Source organism: Molothrus aeneus, chromosome 1 (assembly GCF_037042795.1).
Source record: "Molothrus aeneus isolate 106 chromosome 1, BPBGC_Maene_1.0, whole genome shotgun sequence".
NCBI lineage: Eukaryota > Metazoa > Chordata > Aves > Passeriformes > Icteridae > Molothrus > Molothrus aeneus.
The window spans coordinates 117,004,608-117,025,386 of NC_089646.1; the positions used below are offsets into that span (position 1 = coordinate 117,004,608).

The 20,779-nt window shown below is 37.5% G+C and overlaps 1 protein-coding gene across 1 annotated transcript in view; it reads left to right on the plus strand.

Annotated features, from left to right (window-relative positions):
* The window catches only part of YTHDF3 (YTH N6-methyladenosine RNA binding protein F3), a 28,805-nt gene extending 17,504 nt beyond the window's left edge, over positions 1 to 11,301 (plus strand). Inside the window, exon 5 of the mRNA XM_066563474.1 lies at positions 4,701 to 11,301. Coding sequence (XP_066419571.1) covers positions 4,701 to 4,724 — 24 coding nt within the window. The 3' untranslated portion in view covers positions 4,725 to 11,301. The remainder of the gene's footprint in view (positions 1 to 4,700) is intronic.
* Positions 11,302 to 20,779: the final 9,478 nt, after the last annotated feature.

Here is a 20,779-nt window from a genome sequence, read left to right on the forward strand (position 1 = left end):
TTAACTGCCTTTATCATTACCATAATAAAATCATATGGTCTGTTCATGTTCTACTAACAGTGCGTGAGTTTGATCAAATTTAAATTTATTTACCTTTTTACAATAATTTTTTCCTATAATAGGAAAACATGCTTACAAGTATGTTTCAGTGACTAAGTAAAATGCCATCAAAACTAGTAGGAAGAATAAATAAATTAGAGGTCTAGGTTTTCTGGCTTTTGCAGAGTTTCTTAATATTTATGTACTTGAGAACCTTTATATACTATCTATAGTTCAACTGATCTGCAGCAGCAGGGTCTCAGATGAATATTAATTCTCAAAGCTTACTGGGAGAAGAAGCTACTCTGAAGTTGTAAAAGCTTATTCAACTTTGTATGTTAACTTTGATTTTTAATTTGTGCCTTGTGGTTTTCATGTTGGGTCAAGGAATAGAAAAAAATTAGTGTTTAGGGAGGGAATGGCATCTACACAGGAAAAATTTCTAGGTTAATTTAAGACTTCTAGAGACCCTTTTCATCTATTCCTTCCCTCCCTTCTTCCCAGAGGTGCTTCTCAGAGAAATGTATTAATATATATATATATATATCTGTTTCTTAGGTTGTTTCTGTGTTGAGGAGATGTGCCCTCTTAGTTGGGAGTTCAAGAGTGAGAAGTTAAGTAAACAAATATTTTACACAAATTTAAAGTTTCAGTAATCTAGTTTATATTATCAGCCAGTGATATAAACAGAGTAAACAATTTCTGGAATTTTTCACTTTTCTAGTAATCTGTTTTTCATTGTGGTTCTCAAGCTTTAAGGTCAATGCTTATGCTGTCCTGGCTTTAATGGTACACTGGAACGAAATAAATAGCAGATTATGGCTGATGCCATTAGTAAATGAGATTTCATGAGCTTTGCTGTGGCTTCTTTTCACCACCTCTACAGCTGCCTGCTCTGCCTCTGCCAGGTGTTTGTGCCCACGCAGCACAGTTGGCAGAGCAGATGAGTTCCTGTGCCTCACTTCTCAGAATGCAGTCTGACATGTTGGCTTACATTGCAGATGAGCAGGGCTTCTAAGTTGAAGATTAAATCACAGTTTGCAGTAAAGCAGCTTCTGAAGCTGTTGTTAGAACGCTCCCTCATGGGAGAGGGGCAGAGTAGACAGCTCCAGGCATGAACACTTTCAACATTGCAGTAAGAGGCAGAGGTTTGGCAAAATTCTAGTTTGTTTGGTTAGGGGTTTTTTTTTTTTCTTTTTTTTTTTGCAATTAGAGCTGATAGTGCTGGACGGTGTGTGGGAACTCTGCAATTGGCCTGTGTAAATTTGCAACCCTGGATAGCTTCCAAATGGACACCTTGAAATGCTTGCACTTGCAAGTACTGTAAAAATCAGCCAAAGTCATTCTTTCAGTTCTGCCTTTCCTCACCTTGAGCTTCATTTTGTGGGATGTTGGGAAAAAAATACAGCCAAAGACTGTAGTAGCTTCTTTTTCTTGTTAGGCTACATTTGCATTTACATGTAGACTATTTAAAATGAGGCTTTTTCATTTACCTTCTTTGTAGCAAAGAAATCCCAAAGTCAGGGTTGTGTGCATCTCAGTACCTTCTTTCAAATCAGATCAGGAAATGTTTTTGTTGCGTTGAATTTTGAAATTTTGTTAGCACACAGATTTCATTATATCTGAGGATGAATTACATTGCAGCTACTTCTCAGCATGGGATCATTCAATTAATGCTCTGAATTCAGACAACTAAAATTTGGAAGTAAGTCAGCTTAGCAGTTCAGACCAGGCTAATTTCATAGCTTTGTTTGTACTAGATTGATGCACATTTCTAAGGCTGAAGCAGTTTTTAGATTAACCTTTACTTGGCTTGTGCAGAAAGTTATTTGCATGTGTGAAATGTGCTGGCCATATGGTCTGCAGCTGAAAGTACCTTTAACCAACCAGTATGTTCCCATATAATCCTGATTTGAATGGTAGTTAATTTCCATGTCCTGTTCATAAACTCCCCCTGCAGCTGGGTAGTCTGACCATGGTGAGTTGACCTTTAGCAGGGAACTTTAATATACAGGAGAAAGTTTTCATCCAAGAGCATTGCAAGAGATGTGATAAAAGTTTTGCTTATCTGAATATAAGAAATGAAATTAATTGGGCAAAAGGAAGCGGTTATGCTGGAAACTTCTACTCTGGTACTGGAAACCTTCTGGAGGTAAACTCTTCTGTTAGTTTGTCTATAACCACAAAAAAACCCCAAAACCCCAACAAACTCAAAAACCAAAACGCCCAAAACCCCCAGGAAAACTACTTTTTGAGATAGGAAAAGACAGTGGTCCAGGAGTGTGGTATGTTGTAGCTGGGGAGGGGTTTGGTTTTGAGTGGAATAGCACTGCCTGTGGTTTGAGTAAATCAGGTCTTCTTTCTCTCTGTTTTGCAGTACAGAGTGCCAAATGTCACCAATACCAGTGTTTGAAGAATGTGCTGTGCACTTGCATTGATAAATCATGCTTGTATGTCTGCTTGAAGTATTTAAATATAAATGTAGTAAAATGTAATTTTGAGACTATAGGAAAGATGTGCTGATGTTTTGAAGCCTTTTTTTTCCTCTCTAGAATTCAAAGCAGATGTAAAATTTGCAACATCTCCTTTATTTCATCAGGTGGAAGAGGGTATTCAGGGTATCATTCCTTTTCTACTTTGAATTTTTATGAACTTAAATGTGTTTTGAGTTGAGAGCTTCACAAAGCATAGTGTTGGTCAGTTTATAGTACAGCATTTTGAAATGAAAGAGAGTCTTTCTAGACAGCCTGAGTCAGTGCTTATGTGTGTAATACTTGCAAATGGACAGGAACTGATGATTTTAGTTGTATACAGGCTGTGTTTAAAATTGTTACATATTTTAACACTGCAGTTTCATAGGGCCCTACTTATTACTGCAAGAGTGTTTTTCAACACTTTGTGTAGTTGTTGCAGTTGAAGTCTGCTAATATTAGAGGAATAATCTGAGATGTGCCTGAGCAGGCTATTTTTACATGCCTTACATGCATAGTGAGGCATGAGGCCAGTCATCATCTGTTTTCAGCCAAGAGTGCATTGTTAAGATATCAGCTTGTATTAATGGCTGATACTATCAATCTTAAAAAGCAGTATCTCACTATGAAAATATTAGTTATGTATTTTTGAACTAGGAAAAATAATTTTCTAGCAGAGTAGTGCAAGTATTGCTTTCACTTTAAATATATTCTCCTCTGGTTAATGTCTAGGCTTAGACACACAGCTGCTGGGACCATGAGCTGCTCATTGAGACCAAGACTGGGCTTTATTGTTTTGGTTTCACCTTGAAGCAACTTGGAGATCTGTCTTGGAAAGGACTAGATCACCATTAATAGCCAGTATAAATGTTACATACCTTCTTCTTTCAGTAGACTGTCTTTTTGGAAGAATCTATGTGGGGTCATATGCTCATTTTCAATTTTCTTAAATAGTTTATAGCATAATAAAATTTCAATGTGGTTTTGAAATAGCTGTTCAAATGCCTCCTGGGTTATTTTGTTTCCCTGCTGTTATTGTTCCATTTATAGTATGCAATAATAATAAAAATATGGAGAGGTACTTTATACTTTTTATTATCTTTTAATGGGGATGGGAACCTACCTCTCTTCCATGCAGGTATTTGTATATTTCTTTAATGTGCTCAGTTGTACATATAAAAAAAGGTATTATGGAAAATGCTATTGAAAGATAAGGTTTTAGTTTTTTACACTGACCAGCGTCCTTTTGCAGGCTAGAAGATGTATTATGCAGGCAACAATATATCATTTGTTGATCAGTTCTTTTTTTCCTGGAGGTAGTCATAATGCCAAAGTGTATGTTTATCTTGAACTAAGTAGAGAAAATGGAGGATGATGATAAAGTGCAGTGTCATTTATTCTGTTAAACCTGTACTACAGAATGCGGATTTGTTAGTCCCTGATAGTTACAGTGCCATTAGTTATTTTAGCCCTAAATGCCAGATGTGGCATCTCATAGTGCTGTGAGGGCTGTCTGGTTAATGTGATCCTCACTGTGGCTCAGGCTCACATTGAAGTGAGGTTTCTTTGTCGCCATTCCTATTTCACTGACTTCTCATTTTGTTACTGAAAGTAAATTCTAAAAAAGGTACGCATGACCTTCTTAAAAAATATATTTTTTCCTTGCCACTTGAACATTTGTATGGAGGATGAGGTGTTGGGCCAACTAGTTACTTTACCTTTTGATCTTAAGCACTTTTTATTATATGGGGCTTTGATAGAGATACCTGGGAATACCATATTTTTCAGGGATATAATGGATAGAGAGTAGAGCATTTTTTGACAAGCTAAGCAGAAGATTTAGGGTACATCTTGCTTTGTGTGTAGGTCCCTTGGTCTCCTTGCTCAGTTCACTTTGTGCAATATATTTCACTGTAAGTGAATTAAAACTGACATAAGTCCTTTATTGATAGCAGTTTTTTGGAACATGTTTGCCTTTTAGTTTGATGTATACTTCTGTGTTTCTCTTTAAGAAGTTGACTTAAACTGTATAATTTAATATTCCTGGAAATAATTGAAGCATTTTCCTTGAAAGTATGTTGCCTGATTTAGCTAAATTGGAAGCAATGAAAATGCTGTAATGAAATGAAAGCAGATAATGTTGATCTGTGTATTAACATGATTGTCCTTTTTTGTTTTTGTTTTTTTCAGGAGAGAAATAGAAACAAACAATAACTATATGGAGATGTCCTGCTAGAATACAACACTAATGATGTAGACTCTGGAAATGCCTAATATGTCTAAGAAGACGTTATTAAAGCTTTTTTCTGCTTAAGGTGACATCTTTGAACACTTTAACACGAAATTGACTCTTCTTGTAATGGTTCTCATCAGTGCATCTGCCCTTATACTCTCTCACCAAACACACTTGAGAACTGTACCTTCGTCAAGCACTTTCTGTCCTGAAGCTTTTACCAGTATCTGCTGTCTTTTGTATTTATGCATCCTAGCTAAGGCACAGGAGACCGAACGAATGCAAGGATTCATTAACTCTTTGAATTTGTTAAATACTAACATTTAACCATTAGAAGTGGTTCAATGATGTGAGATTCACATTGCTTCAACTTAATTTTTTCTTTGTTGTAGTTTTTTTAATTGTCAGTTTTTAGCTATTCAACAGATTAAAAGCAAATCATGCCATATTTAGTCCTGGAGTAAAACTCAAGTCTAAATGTTCATGTGAAAATTATTGTAGTAATCTTTTAATATGGCAAAGCAACTTTAAGCTGCAGTTTAGCCAAATGAATCGTAACATGAAATTATAATAGAATGACATTTCCCTTGTTTCAAACTGTTTGGTGTAAGAGAATATTAATATGCAGCTTGGTGGACACCACCAGTTAATGCACATTTCTTTATTTTTTTTTCTGTAACATGTATACTGAAAAAAAGTGCATTTGTCTGAGGAACTGTTTGTTTGCTACCACTCAATGAATCTCAGTTTTGAGTAAATGTACCTCAGTCTAAATCAGACTTTTTATGACCTTTATAACTACATTTAAAATAATCTTTAATTCCTATTTCTGGGTGTTTGCAAGCCTGACAGATTGCTATCATGAAAGTGAAAATTTACTCCTCTAGGTGATTCACTAGCTAAATAAACATAATTCTTGTTTAGCAAGCATATACTGTTTCTCAAATTTTTTTTGTTTCATTGTGCCAACATCGAGGTGTTTTTCCCCCTGTTTGGAAATATTTTGAGAAGAATACTTTGGTCCGTGGAGTTGACATGTTGATAACCATGTTAAGATGATTTTTGTTAGAAACATGTGACAAGAAGTTCTAGAATACATATTAAATGGGCCAATTCTATACTAATTTTTAACCTGTAAAGGTTATATCTTCTGTTTCAATTCATATAGCAACGCATTCTGTCTGCTGGAAGAGAATATTGAAAAACTGTTAAGAGGGTGTATTGACTGTACAAATTACTGAACAACCTGTACCAAACTCCAGGGATAGCTTTCCCTTTTTAGACCAGCGATGTTGAAGTCAGATATCTTACAGCTTAAAATAGCAGTAGCACATATTATTTGAACATGCTTCATGTCTTACTGTCCAGCACAGATGTTTATATTGTGTTTCAAGTCCTTCATTTACAGATTTTGGCAGTCAAAGTTCTGGAGCTTAAATAGCAAAGGTTTGTCTTTAATACAGATTATTTTGCTGACTTTTGCTTTCTCTCTTCTTAAGCCCTTTGCACTCATACAATCATGCAAATGCAAGAAGTTCAGTGCACACTTCTTGCTCATTATTTTAAATGTTAGAGACTGCAAGGTAGCAGATACGAATCTTAATTTTTACTGCCAGTTATCTGGAAGCTCAAAAGGGAGGCCACTCCTGTATTTTGGAGTAAAGAAGCAATGTCACTTAAATGATAGATGAGTCATAAATAGCAAGTGGGATAAGGGAGGGATAAGCAAAGTGCATATTTTAAGAGGAGACTAGGAGACAAAGGCTTCAAGCCCAATCCCTATGAAATTTGGCTTCAGCCCAAAAATTACTGCTTCCATGTGTATCTGTTCCTTGCTAACAGGTTTTATAGCTATTTGTTTCCCTCTGTAGACTGATTTATTCCAGCTGTCATTGATCAGCTGAAGTGGCAAAGGTCAGTGTAGTGAGTCCAAAGGATGTAGTTCGTCTGTGATCCTCCAAGGTATCAGCATGTTTCTGCTGCTTTGTTACAAAACTATCTTATGAAAATTCCCAGAAGTTCCCAGTTACCAGAAAGCTAATGTTGGAGTCAAGCATTCAGGAACTGATTGCATGTGCAACCCTAGTTTGCTTTCACTGCAGTATTCATATTTTTGCAGGCTTTGTTAATATTTTCTGCCTTACCCCATGCCTTTTTTATTCTAATAGCATGAGCACTGCTCTTATATTGAATCAGGTTCAGCATCAAGTGGGTTCATCACTTTGTTGCAGGCTTTGAAAGCTGGGAAGATGAGACGGATTGTGAGAGAAGGAGGTGATCACATTTAGAGAGCTGTGACAGTTCTTACACTGTTCCAGGATTGTTAGCAAATCTACAAATAGAAGAGTTTGATTGCTGATGGTGTTAGTCATGTTGCGACCGATTTGCTGACTGCTGAGAGTTTAGTATGTGCAGCTGAAATTGAAAGGAATTTTATGTGCATATAAAGTACTGTAAAAATAGTATATAACATTGTAAAATCAGCTGTGGAGTGCTGTATTAGTTAATGGACATGTGAAGCTTCTAATCTTCAGCTTCCTTATGCACAAGTTCTTTTCCTCCGGAAAGAAAAGGAATGGTGCTTATTATCTCAAATAAATGTAGAAATGCCTTTTTTTGGTCTGATTTTTCAATATGGTGAAGGTGTTACAATGGCTGCTTTCTAACTTGCTAGTGGAGGAATCAGTGGAGCCCCTTTTCTGTTCCTGATGCCTCCTCCTTTGTGCCAGCTTTTGTTTTCCTGTGATCCAAACTGAGCCAGTTCAAGCCATTTTCTGCTGCTTTAATGGTTGGCCAGCTGTCTGTGATGCTAGATGTTTAGAAGAGAGATGGTGGGAGGGTGAGGAAGAGATTTGTTCTTTCAGAACCTGGTACCCACTGTTGAATAGACTTAGCTGCACTACAACTACACACCTGGGGTTGGTGAGCCAGAGATGCAGCAGAATATTTAAAAGTGGCAAAGGCTCCCCAGGGGTAAACCAACCAATTCTGTTTCCAGTGTAAGATTTTGGTAGTGTACAAGTGAGATATGATGTTGTCACACATTTAGTGATACGAGGAGGACAGAGGAAATGCTGAGTGTTCTCCATTTTGATTACTTCTTCCAGTCTGAGGAGGCCTAAGAATTATCATAGAAAGTTGCTGTGGAAAAGCTTGTCCTACCAACACAAGTGGGGCAAACTAAGATTGTAAGTGTTTTGCTCACCTTTGGGTATCTTTGACTTTGTAACATCAGCAATTGATAATTGACAGGAATAATTTCTGTCAGTTGAAAGTGTGCATTGCTTGCTTAAGGAAGACCTGAGCACTACTTTATTTTGAGCGGCTTGGATTGAGAAAAAGTCAACATTCACAACTAGACAAATTTCACTTCTTCAGGTATTTTGTCATTCTGTGCTTAATTTATGAATTACTAGCTTCTCCATATTCTCTTTCTCTGTTTTTTTTTTTTCTTTTTGGCTACTCCAGGAGTTTCAATGTCCACTGTCTGCAAAATTTAGATGCAAAAGCTCTTGCCAAAATTATTCTTATTCTAGACGAATCTATGGCACCAAACAAAAAATAATGTTGAGGTCAAGTGCAAACAATGTAATATTTAGGAGGAAGCAGCCTAAATATTTTTCATTGTTTAGTCCAAGTTCTATTTAGAAGTTGCTTTCTATTCCATAGGAGGATTTGCACACTTGAAATGTATTCACAGAATGGGTCACGTTGAATGGGACCACAGTGGGGTCATCTGGTCCAACCTCCCTGTGCAAGCAGGGCCATTCTAGAAAATTCCTAATGAAATCAGTGCACTTTCCCTAGCTGAACCTAAGTTGAAGCACAACAGTGTTTTGAATTCTGGAAGTCACAGTTACCTTAATTTTTCAAAATTACCGGTGACTTTCACCAGAAGGATTTTTACATACTTCGCCTGATTCTAGTGCAGTGAAAATCCAGTGAAGGGAGTCTTTGAACTTTCTCCAGCACTGTTTTTTAAATGAATAATTCTAGGCATTCAAATGCAAACCATCATTTAGGAGTGGCTTTCCAAAGCCATTTCTACTATTTTTTCCTTCTATTTAGTTAAGGAAATACACAAAGTTTTTCAATGTCTTTTTTATCCTTTTGTTGGGTGAAGATCCATATAATTTACTGATAAATTAAGAGAGATTAAGAGAGTGGCTCTTTTCTATCTAGGTGTAGCAAACCTGTTTTCAATTTTGTGAGATTTTTTTGTTTTATTTGTATCATTACCGTGGTGACATAGATGAAAGTACTCTAACATGAGAGTTGACCATTGGATCTTATTTTATATGTTTGAAAGTGTCCTCAGGAGCAACCTGTTCCCATCCTTTGTTGTTCTATTTTCCACCAGACACATTTAGTGTAGTTCAGCATGGGAGAGGAAAGAATTTCTCTATGGGTCATAGGAATTCTAAGTAAATTAGTTTAGTCTCATATACAAATACTGGTGTACATCTGGCAGGCTTTCCTCAAAGCATCTGTTATATACTGTCTGTTCTACTTTACATATTTTAATAAAGTGCATTTTAATATGATGAAGACAAACTTTTCCGTTCACAAATTTAAATTGGTATCTAGTCCAGGCTTTCAACATGATTTCTCTTCTGATAATAATTACAAAGCATTCTTATTAATGGTACTGTCAATGTCCAGGATTCTCTAAGCAAAATATTAATAATAAAATTTGCTGCTTATTAATATTAGGAGATGCCTAATGTTTGTGTTATCTGTTCTTTTCTGACCTTGTATTTCCTGCAAGTGAAAATGCAACAAACAGGAGTCAATGACCACTTGGATGTCTTCTCCAATCAATTTAACTACGTATTTCACAATAAACTTGTTCTGCCACACTGCAGGCAGAGTGCAGATGGGTGGGTCTTCTCTGATCTTCCTCCAGAAGTCTGTTCTTAGTTCAAAGCTCAAGAGCCAGTGAATTTCTTGTTCCCATCTAAGTAAGCATTCTTTTCCACTTTCCTACCCTTTCTGTGAAAACTCCACTGGGTATGTCTGCCAGCTGTTTCCTTTGGATGCCCATAAGGTAAGCCTGGCTTTGGGTGCTGTTTTCACAATCTACAAAAAAGTTCCTGACTTCACTTATTTCTTTCTCTGGAGAGAGGAATTCTTCTGACTGAGTTAAGCTTGTCTCAGTCTGCCTTGTTTGCCCCAGTGCAAATAGAGAAATACTGCTTTTATAACTGGATTCATTCAGTCTCCTATGTGGTGTATGCCATCTTTTAAAGTTAACTCTGCAGCATTTTCATTCAGAAGGTGGAAACAGGAACAATATTTCATTGGAATTTAAGGACACAGTAATTAAAACAAGGATCCACATTGTTCTGAATTTTAGTGCTGGTGATGACCAAAGTGTTAACAGTGAGAGTTTATAAACTGTTTGCATATCCTGTGTGCATTTGCACTTGTCATCTTAATTAACATCCTTTGCCTTTTAAATAAGTTTGTAACTCTTGAGAAACTTAATTTTTGTTTACTGTTACTTTGAATTTCATCCTCTCTGGGATACCATAACTTTTCATCTGCCTGCACAAGTTTATGTGCGTCTTGAGAATGAAGTGGACGTTCATGTAAAATGAAACAAGATAATCTAGATAATGACTGTATTTAAGTTGAGCTTATGGACTTCCATATGCACAAGCTCTCTTGATTTGTGCACTCTTATGTGAAGCGTTACACTTTCATCTTGAGCTCTGAATTTACACATCCTTTCTTTCCTGTTCTGCAAACATCTGAAAGAATCTCAGGTGTTAACAAAAGAAATCCTCCCTTCATGCTTAGTCCAGGAATAAAAATTTCCAAACGAAGCATTTGAGCAAGCTAAATGGAGGTTTAGCTTTAGTTTGAGCTAAGCTATTACATTTCAGCAAAGAGGTGAGATTAAAGGTCGTGGATCATTCATTATCTACTGTAATTGTAGATCTACTGTTTAAAAAAAAAAGCTGAAATTTTATTTTGCAAGCATTAATATAGGCAGCTGCTGTTCAGTGTTACCCAAGAATCCTAATGGGATTTTCATCAGTTTGGATTAGCAGCTTTGTGAAATAGGTGGTGAGAGGACTGGGATCTCTTCTTCCAGAAATAAAGAATTGTTAAATTGGTTAAAATCCAGGTGTTTGTGGTGTGTGACTGGAATACATTGAATGATAAATTTACCTCTCTTCTGAAAGTTATCAGGAAAACATGGCTACTAAATTCTTACAATTTTTTTTAACTTGATTTGGCTGCCTGTTTGTTTTCAGATGCTTAACTGATATGCAGCTCAGTTCTCATAAGATGCTTCACTGGGTCTTGTGAGTGTGGTGCTTCATCAGAAAATGTGTAAAACTGTATTTAATTTCCTCAAGTTAATGTAATGTAATTGCTATTAACTTGATCTGTATTCCATTCAACTTTATATTTGATGATAATGCTTGGTCTTTCAGTTGTATTGATCTTCTTTAATTTCAAGAATATCACATACAGAACAGAGAATTTTTTTAGTTACTGAAATTTATGCTTATTTTAAATGTTAATAAATAACAATCATTATCTGCTCTTTGGGTTGCTAATGAGTATTGATGGTTCTTTTGAAAACTGAAACTCAAAGATGGAGACAGAAATGCTTATCTTGGGAAGTAGATGAAGTGCTGGAATACTGAAGAGAACTCACAGCTGTATGAGATAAAAGATATTAAACAGCCAAGAGAGTGTTTTAAAGTTGGGTCTTCATTCTCATTGCAGTGTAGCTGGAAGAATATTTTGAACAAAGAATTAAGTATGCTCACATGGTCCAGTTGAACTCCTAAACTGCTCTGCATGTGGTGGGTTTTTTGTTTTGTTTCCCCCCCCCCCATTTGTCTCAGCTCTCTTCCGTTTTTTACTTCACATTATGATTTTGTTCTTGGTCTTAGATCAGTTTACAGTCTTACTTTGCTTTCCAGTAAAAAGTTGGTTATCTGAAGAAGCTACTCAGTTACTAGTTTATTTCTGAGAAGAATAGTTGGAGGAGGCTATAATGATGAGTCGCATCATTTTTATTCTCATACTTGTTAAATGACAAGACAATGAAATATGAGCTTTACATTAAAAAACCTGATGTTTTCCCACACAAAGCTGTGTTTTGAACACTGCAACTTAACTTTCTTGCATGTTTTATTTAGTTTCCTCTGTGCCAAACCTGTCTTAATGGTGTTCAAGACTTTTTAGGTGGACTGAGAAAGTTTGTTAAACACAGCTTTTCTGCAGCATTACACCATGAGGGAATTTTTCACTTCCTGTCTGTCTTTATATCTGAAAGTAAGGTGGCAGCTGAGGAACTTAAATCTCATTCAGTGAACCTGCCTGCTTTGTCTGCAACAGAAATTCCACGTGGAAGAACACCATGACTTTCTGCCTTCTTGTGAGGTTTTTCTCCCATTCCTTGCAGTTCAATTAATCATAACTATTGTATGTAAAAGAGCAATAAGCTGTTGGTGTATTTGGTTGAAACAACTGGGAGGGATAACGGGACATCTTTCCAAAAAATTGGAAACAGATGAATTTTGTGGTATTTTCAACTACAGGGAGCAAATACACCAACGAAGCCTAAGGTAAAAGGAAATGGAGGAAATGCTGTCCAGATGTGTAGTTTTGCCATACATTTTTGTAAAGGTTCAGTATGTAGCTAAGTTTCTCTTAGGGGCTTTGGGTATATTTGGTGCTTGTTGGGGTCTTTTCATAATTGAAGGAGTTTCTGACCTTAAATCTACACTTCTAATGATTACCAAGTATAAAAATCTGGGTGATTTTTTTTTCCACTGGGGAGAAGTTAATTTTTATTTTTTTTTTAAAGTTGGAGAGTTCCCTACTTCTCCATCTTCAAATCCCTCAAAAAGACCTACTAGCAGTGCAGGAAAAAGTTTGTGTAATGCAGACAAGTGAACAATTAGCTTGGAGTTCATGAACTCAGGGGCAATCTCACAAAGGGATGTGCAAAGAGAAGCTGAAACTGAGGTGGTGCTGCCTGCATGACCCTAGAAGATAACGCAGCTCACTTTGCAAGATAAGCCTGTGAAAGGAGACTTGAAACAGGTTAAGCCCATGTCAGAGCTCTGGTCAAATAACTTGGTGTTTTTTACAATTTTTTTCTCAAAATTTAAGGTACCACTGAGGCACAGACACTAGAGACCCCAAGTGAGACCATCCCTGCTGCAGAGTATTTGCTTTCCCTGAGCAATGGGAAAAAAAAAACCCACCCTCCAACTACAGACTGGCAATTAATGTTTTGATGAAGCACTGAGATAATGGTGTGTCCAGAACAGAATAGCTGTGTACTGTGCTGTGCCTTTAAGTCATTCAATATGATAAGATTTATTTAAATAAGAGAGCTAATTTTTCCTAAATTCTGGCATCAAAATACTAATAGAGAAAGAGGAATTGATATTCACTTGGCTGTCAAAAGATAATCTTGAATGTGATATTTAAAATCTTTTATTTCTGCAAACATTGGTGTGCACAAATTTCTTCACTTCGTATTTTTTGAGAAACAGATCCTCAACTAGAATGCACAAATGTAATACAGTAATTCTTACACTTAGTCAACCACCAGCAGGCATAAACTCATCTATATTTAACTGATAATGTAATAATCCTATTATAATTAATCACATTTTCTACAGGAGAGTTGAAGGACATGCAAAGGGGAGATGCTTTAGATTTCACAAATGGATGTCACTCAACTTAAACACTTGTAAATAAGACTGAGGAAATGGGGATAGTTGAAATGGAGGTTGATAGAAGAATGTGCTGACAGCAAATATTTTTATTTGTGTGTGTAGTGGGGAAAGGGTTAAATAGAAGTCAGTAGTGGTGGGATACATGGAAATCTTAGGGAAAGGACCATGAAGATGGAGTCTCTGTTAGGGACTGAAAAGGGTTTAATGAGAAGGTACATGTCGCAGACATCTTTTCACTAAAAATCCTTTCTTTAGGATTTTTCCTTCTGAGAAGCTAAGAGGCCTCAGAGACAGAATGTAAACAATGCTGATCTGCTGCTGTGGAATGCAACAGGTCCACCTGTGATTAGCTCATCTTAGATGTTTATAATTAATGGCCAATCAAGGACCGAGCTATCTCGGACAGAGTCCGAGAGAGCTGCCTTTGTTACCATTCTTTTCTTTTCTATTCTTAGCTTAGCTAGCTTCTGAGAAAACCTTTTCCTTTCTTTTCTTTTTAGTATAGTTATAATGTAATATGTATATATCATAAAATAATAAATCAAACCTTCTGAACATGGAGTCAACATTCTCGTCTCTTCCCTCATCCAAGAACCCCTGTGAACATGGTCACAGGTACAGGTTAAACCAATGATAGAGATTGTGCAGAAATGGCTGCAAAGGGGTCTTGGAATAAAACTGATAATTATTAAGGGTATTTGAGTCTAGAGTTTGATCTGGGAGAAACAATTGTAGTACAAGTGTTCCATCACACTAGTAGGAGGGAAGAGGTGGAAGTACCAGAGCATGCTCCCAGGATGGCTGCAGTTCTCTGCTGGTTGCAACTTTCCTCACAAAGGTAAGAGCTTGACCTTGAATCACTTCTGCCTGAGGAAGGAAGTCAAGAGGAAAACATCCAGGCTGTAAGTAATTTACCCTCTAATCTGCTAGCAAAATTTAAAGAAGGATGAGCTCTGTGCAGCTTTTCAAAGAGAAGAACTGCTGAGTCTTAAGGGAGACTAAACCTCTGAGTATGAAATTTTTCAGGAGAGGTTTAAGATTAAGTTTTAGCCTTCCCCTGTCATCTAGCTCACATCACGAATAATAAAAGGCTCATTGTTGGCTGTTTTGAATCTGGTTTTGTAGGTCTCTTTACCATCTGTATAGAATGCTCTGATATTGCAGAGAGTTTTGAGGCCGTGTTCTTTTTAATCACAAACCTTCACAGACTTATGATGAGCCCAAAGTCCTTGGCCAGTAATGTCACAAAGACTAATATCCAGTACAGATCAAATTAAAATCTTCCTGTAATGTTAACACAAAAAAACCATGCCTGTATCGGAGTCTTCTACCCCAGTAGCTAAAGAAATGCACCAAGACATTGGATGAAAAAATGATGTTAATTAAATTGCACAGCATACTTTTTTTTATTATTCTTTGTAAATCAAATTACTTTCAACAGTTTTTATTTAGTGTTCATAACATTGTGCTCAAAAAAGGGTATAAAAATAGATGCATGAAATATGTAAATAAAACTGAAATTCTTTTTTTTCTTTTGGTTTGGTTTTGTTTTTGTGTTTTTGTTTGTTTGGTTTTTTTGTTGGGTTTTTTGGTTGTTTTTGTCATTGTTGTTTTGTTTTTTCTTTTTTGTTTTTTTTTTGTTTGCCTGAGCTGGGATCCAGAAAGTGTGAAAAGACACTTCAGTCCTAGGTTTTAACGATTTCAAGAAGTTTGTGGCAAAAATATTTTAAAAACTACCTCAGCCCTTTTTGCCGTTTTTTTTTACAATTAATAAGAATGGATATGAGAGTTGGACCAAAAATCTGGCTAATCTGATACTCTGACCACAATCAATCATGAGAACAAGAGGAGCAGTGTGAGAGCAAGGAAAGAAGCTGCCTCCAGCATGCTTACCTAACCTCCTGTTGGCTGAGACTTTCTGAATCAAGACCCTTCCTGGATTTTTAGTTCATTGAATTATTTCAGTTGCTTTATGTTTGTGGATTACATAAATAGTTGCTCAACACAGCTTGAACAGACTCAGAAAATCTTTAAATGAAGGAAAATTCTGTAGCAAAATGTAATTTTTAAAAAAATGGTTGTATCATCTGCAGTAGCAATATGATTCACTTGAGAGGCAAGAACAAAAAAAGTCCACTGAGAACTCTCTCAAAAGGACAAAGTTAAGCATGGTTTTTCTCTGTTAAAAAGAAATTTTAACCAAATATGAAAAATTATCAAGATGATAAATGGCTTGTTACTCTACAGGCAAAATGACATTTACATTGCAAAATGAAATCTAGGCTGCACTTGAGAGAAATGTGGTTGGAAAGTTTCTATTACTAGGTGTGTCCAGAAGATCTATCCACAGACTTTTCACACTCTGTTTTCCCTTGGAAGAATACCTCACAGTTCCAGCAATGTTACCTTTGGAGCATTTGGTCAAAGTTTCCATCTTTATATGCATTTGGTATTACAGAGGAAGCATTCTAAAGCAACCTACAGGAGAACTAAATATAGGAGTTAGACGGGGGCAGGTGCTGCACTCCCACTGAATCAAGTGCTTCTGTCCCTGTACAAAGACAAAATGTACTTGATGTAAGGTTAGTTACTGGTTTGGGTTTCTTCTTCCCTATGGATTCCTTACATCATGCTCAGGTGGGGGCCTAGGCATATTGGCATAGGAAAACCTACTCCCAGGTGAAAGTTGGGTCCTTTGCTTTCTCAAGTAATTACTTGAGAAAATACTTTCTGAAATAAGGTAAAAAGTGCTTAGGAATCCAGGTTTTCACTCCAGGAACTTCTGTTCCCGGAGCAGGGGTGAGATGCTACTGGGTATTACCTCTTATATTCTACAGGTTTTACGCTGAGTATTCATGTTTCTTTTTTCTTCAGCTCAGGGTAGAGCCCTTTTGTAAGAGATTGAATTTCAAGTGTGTTGTAATTTACACAGATTATTTTACTGCCACTATAGAGAGTTTATTATTTGTGAAAGAATAACAGCTAGGATGGAAAAAGTCCTTTTTATACATTGTGGTCATTGATTGTTACCTGTGCAAGAGCTCATCTAGTTGTCAGCTGTGTCAGGCACCTCTGCCTGTGTGCCAACCTCTGCAGCATAGTTCTGGCCCAGAGCTTTGCTACTTAACCAGCTCAGCAGCACCCCTGGACTGCTGCAGATTTCTGACTCACAGCTGGATCACATCTGGGAAGTTCAAAGCAGGATCAGTTCACATCCACTGGGTAGGCAAACAAAAAGATGCATCTGATATAGTCAATGTGTCTGCAATGGGGTTGAAATGAGAAAATTTGCCTTAAATTTGTGGATTAACAGCATTAGAGAAAAGGAGGGGATAGGATTTTTGGTGCCTCAGTCTTCTGTAGAACACTAAATATCCCTTAACCTTCATGCCATGATTTCATGTCAATAATGTGGACTCTCCTTTACCTAGAAGGGGTGAGGAAATAAATTAATTGACCATGCAAATACTGTTAAGTTTAACAAGCTTCTTTTGTTTCAGGCTTTCTGACGCTTAGTTGATCCCAAGTCAGGTAATTATTCCAGCTCTGTAGGCAGAGTCTGGAAAAAATGCAAGAGGAGCTTTGGGAGGCTGTGTTCTCTCCCCTGTCTGAAAAAGCACAGAGAATAGGGTTGATCACTGCTCCCATTAACTAATTGTATTCATCTCCTACCCTCTTGCTTTCCAGCATCAAATACATTGAAGTGACAGGTTTAAATGTGCCAAATTTTTTTCCCCTCTGTAATATCAGCAATTCTTGTATGAAAATTGCTCCTTCCAAGCCTTCAGTCTGGAAAGTACTACAAGTAATGCCAGTAAACCAGAAAGCTTGTAGCAGCTGGGCCCAGCTTAAAGAAAGAAAGATCCAACTTCTTGCAAACATGAGAGTAAAAAGATTTAATCTGGAGGGAATGTAATGCATACATCACTCTTATGACTGTGTCTTTGAGAACACAAAATTCCATACAAGGAGTCATTCTTTAATGTTTTTTGGACATTCTGCTTTTTTCCCTGATACTGGTATGCAGTATCTGCCTCTAAGAAGCTGATTAAGTAATTTATACTTGCAATCTGGATGAATAAAACCAGCCTGACATTCAATGGGTATGGACTTTTATAGCAAAGAACCATCATTGTAAGCTGAAGCATTTGAGAGGTTTGAAATGTGGAGCTGTCTTAATATTATTTGGGCAAACTTCACTTTTGGAAATTTCAAAAACCCTTTCAGATTTTCTTTTGTCAGATTAGGATGGTACATCTCCAAGTTAAATCTGGGATGTTATACGTATTGTCTGTATTTAGATAGGTAGAATTTAAGGTGTGAGCCTAGTTTAGCAAAATGAGATCAAAGCCATTTCAAGCTACGAGGTTGTTAGTAATAAAGTGTTTGTATGTCTTCTAAAAAATAAACTAAACTTCCCTCCTGTAGGTGAATTAGCCTACCATCACAGTAAAAATGAGCTGGGAAAAAGTAAAAAAGAAAAGAACGGTTGAAATCTAGAGGATGTTTTTATGCTGGCAAGAATATGGGAAGACTGGAAATGTGATGGGTTTCTGCATGTTTCCTGGAGGAAGGGGATTGAGGTACAGTGGATGTAATCTTTAGGCAGAATAAGCTGTAGGTATCAGTGATACCCTGGCAGTTCAAGAAGTTGTCTCTCAGCAGTTTAAATGCATCCTGTGTGAAAAGTGGACGTGTACGGCGTGGGACATCCAGCGCTCTCAGCTTTCACCACCAGATGAGTGAGGTGACTATTTCGGTGTGTACATCTGTGCTGGCTTTAGACAGGGCTCCACAAATGCACCCACAACTCTGATGTGGAGAACCAATAGGGAAGGGTTATGGCTGGTCCTGGGCGTGACAGAAGCTGCCTAATTTAGCACCATGAGAACATCCCTGTGTGAGAGGGATAAATATAGCTCCCGGTCTGAGAGGCATCGGGTTCGGAGCACAAAGAAGACGGAGGCAATTGAGACAAATTCTGTGGCTAGTGTGGAAATATTCTCTGCTGTCATTCCATTAACCTCAGGCACCAAGTCTGCTTTCAGGGGGCACTGGGGGACTGTCATTCAGCAGTGTGTGCTCCTGCCAGGAAGCCACGGAGAGGGGAGCGCTGCTGGCGGGGACGTCCCTGCTCAGCTGCCTGCCCCCACACACTCTGTGCCTGGGAGGTGCTTCCACTGACTGCAAAGTGAAGCACTGAGGGGTTTTGCTTCTCTCTTAAATTGACACCTCTGTGTTTTGACTGAGCACTGCAGATTTCTATTATCTTCCCTTTTTGTACGTTGCTGAGAGTAAATTATATCCTCCAGAGTTCTTTATGTGTGGGAGGGCAGATCCTGGGGTCTGCTTTTGCTTCTTTTGAGTGACCTGTTGACTTCTGTGGCTTGGCGTTAGGTCTCTGATGGAGTATTTGTTGCTAAACTTCCTATCGAGATGCTGAGAGGCAGACAAATCCTTATCAGCTGTGTGACAATACACCCTGATATTGCTGCTTTGCTGCTCACCTGTGCCAGGTAATGACCATTATCTGTCCCTGGGGCCTGGCAAAGAGCAATCTAGAATGCTTGCCAGAGGCAGTACAGCTCTCCAGCTTGGTTAATGTGTTGTGGAGTATTTTCTGTTTTATCAGAAACATGTTCTCTCTCTGGGACTGTTCCCATAGCTCTGAAATATTTGTTACAGTTGTTTTGTTAAAGATACAGTTGTTTCATGCAACTGTCTGGCTTTGTTAGAGTCAAAATCCACACCTATGCAGTTAAATCCAGATCAACCCAAAGCTGATTACAAAGATGATAAACCATCTTTAACATTTTTTCATGATGCTACATGTAGCTGCCATGCAAACATGAAGGGATGCTGTTTATTCCAGCCTTGATAAGAAAGCATTGAATTGCACTTTGAGAAATTTGCTTTTGGATGAAGGTTTTTTTGACTCTTTAAAGCTGGCACGCTGTGTGATGTTGTGGAAATACCAGATGTTCACTGACTGGGGAAGGAAAAAATTGTTAAGAAGGATTTACAAATATAATGAAACTTCTAAGACAAGACAGCAGAGGGAGCCATTGAGATTTGGTTTATTTGGTTCTGTTTTAAAGGGGAAAAAAAAGGGACTTCAAGTTTAGAGCATTATTCCCCTTCACATTTAATGGAATTAGAATGAGGGGACGGGGGGGGGGTGTAAATCCATGCTAGTTCAATCCATTTTACTCTAGTGCCACTTGTGGTAATGAGATGCTTCCAGATATTTGATTATATTAATGTTCTGGGCACCTTCCTGGAGGAAATTCTGGGAACACAACTGTGCAGCAAGCAATAACCTTAGTGTGTCAAATGCATGAAGCCCCCACTGGAATATGCAGTGTTATTTATTACAATCTGTACTATAAATCCATGTTATTTTTAATCTGTATTACTGGCCTTATTTTTTACATCTACTGATATTTCTTTCTACTGTTTTGTGTTTACTTCAGTCTGTATACTCCCATATGTTTGCACAGTGCCTGAAGCTGTGTGGGCTTTGCAAGAATGTTAACAGAAGTTCCCGAAAGCAAGCTATGTATGCACAAAATGTTTTTCTGTATTTTCAGAAATCTTGTTAACTGATAGGCTGTGGCAATTGGCTAAGAAATAAAATGAGTTTTAATTCTTATTATTGACTCTCCCTATTACCTGCTGGAAACCACAACGAAGAAATGATAGCTCACAGTGCTACATGGTGTCTGCACAAACACTGCAGCTCGTGGTCCCTGAATCAAAGGGTGCAGCACAAACTGTGGTGTGGGAGGAGAAAGTGGAGGGGGGAAGATGAAGTGAGCTGCCGATAGCAGAACAATGCCAGTTTAGGTTTTACTCCAGGGATCACAGCTGCTTTAAGCCCGAGCTAGGTGATAATGTTTGCATTAGCACCTGTATTTGCCATGCCTGCTGCATTTAGTTTGCACCAGGACTCTGCTATCATGCAATACCTGTTACCTGATATTGAATAGCAGCAGAAGGAGTTTCACATTACCCTTCATGATGATTTCCATGTAGTTACATTCTGAATGCACATCAGTCTTTATAAACAGCTATTTTTTTCAGTTCACAGGTGTGGTGGGATTTTTGTGTTTTGGAGGTTTCTGTTTGTTTGTTTTGAGGTTTTCTTGGTTATCTTTTTGTTTGTTGTTGTTTTTTTTTTTGTGAATACATCTAAGATGCAATGCTGATTCAATGTTAGAACTCCTCATGTACTTGAGGAGAGATTTTAATATCATTCTTATCTTAGTATCTCACCTTTCTGGTGTACTTTTTAAAGCCACTGAATGCTTGTTGACAAA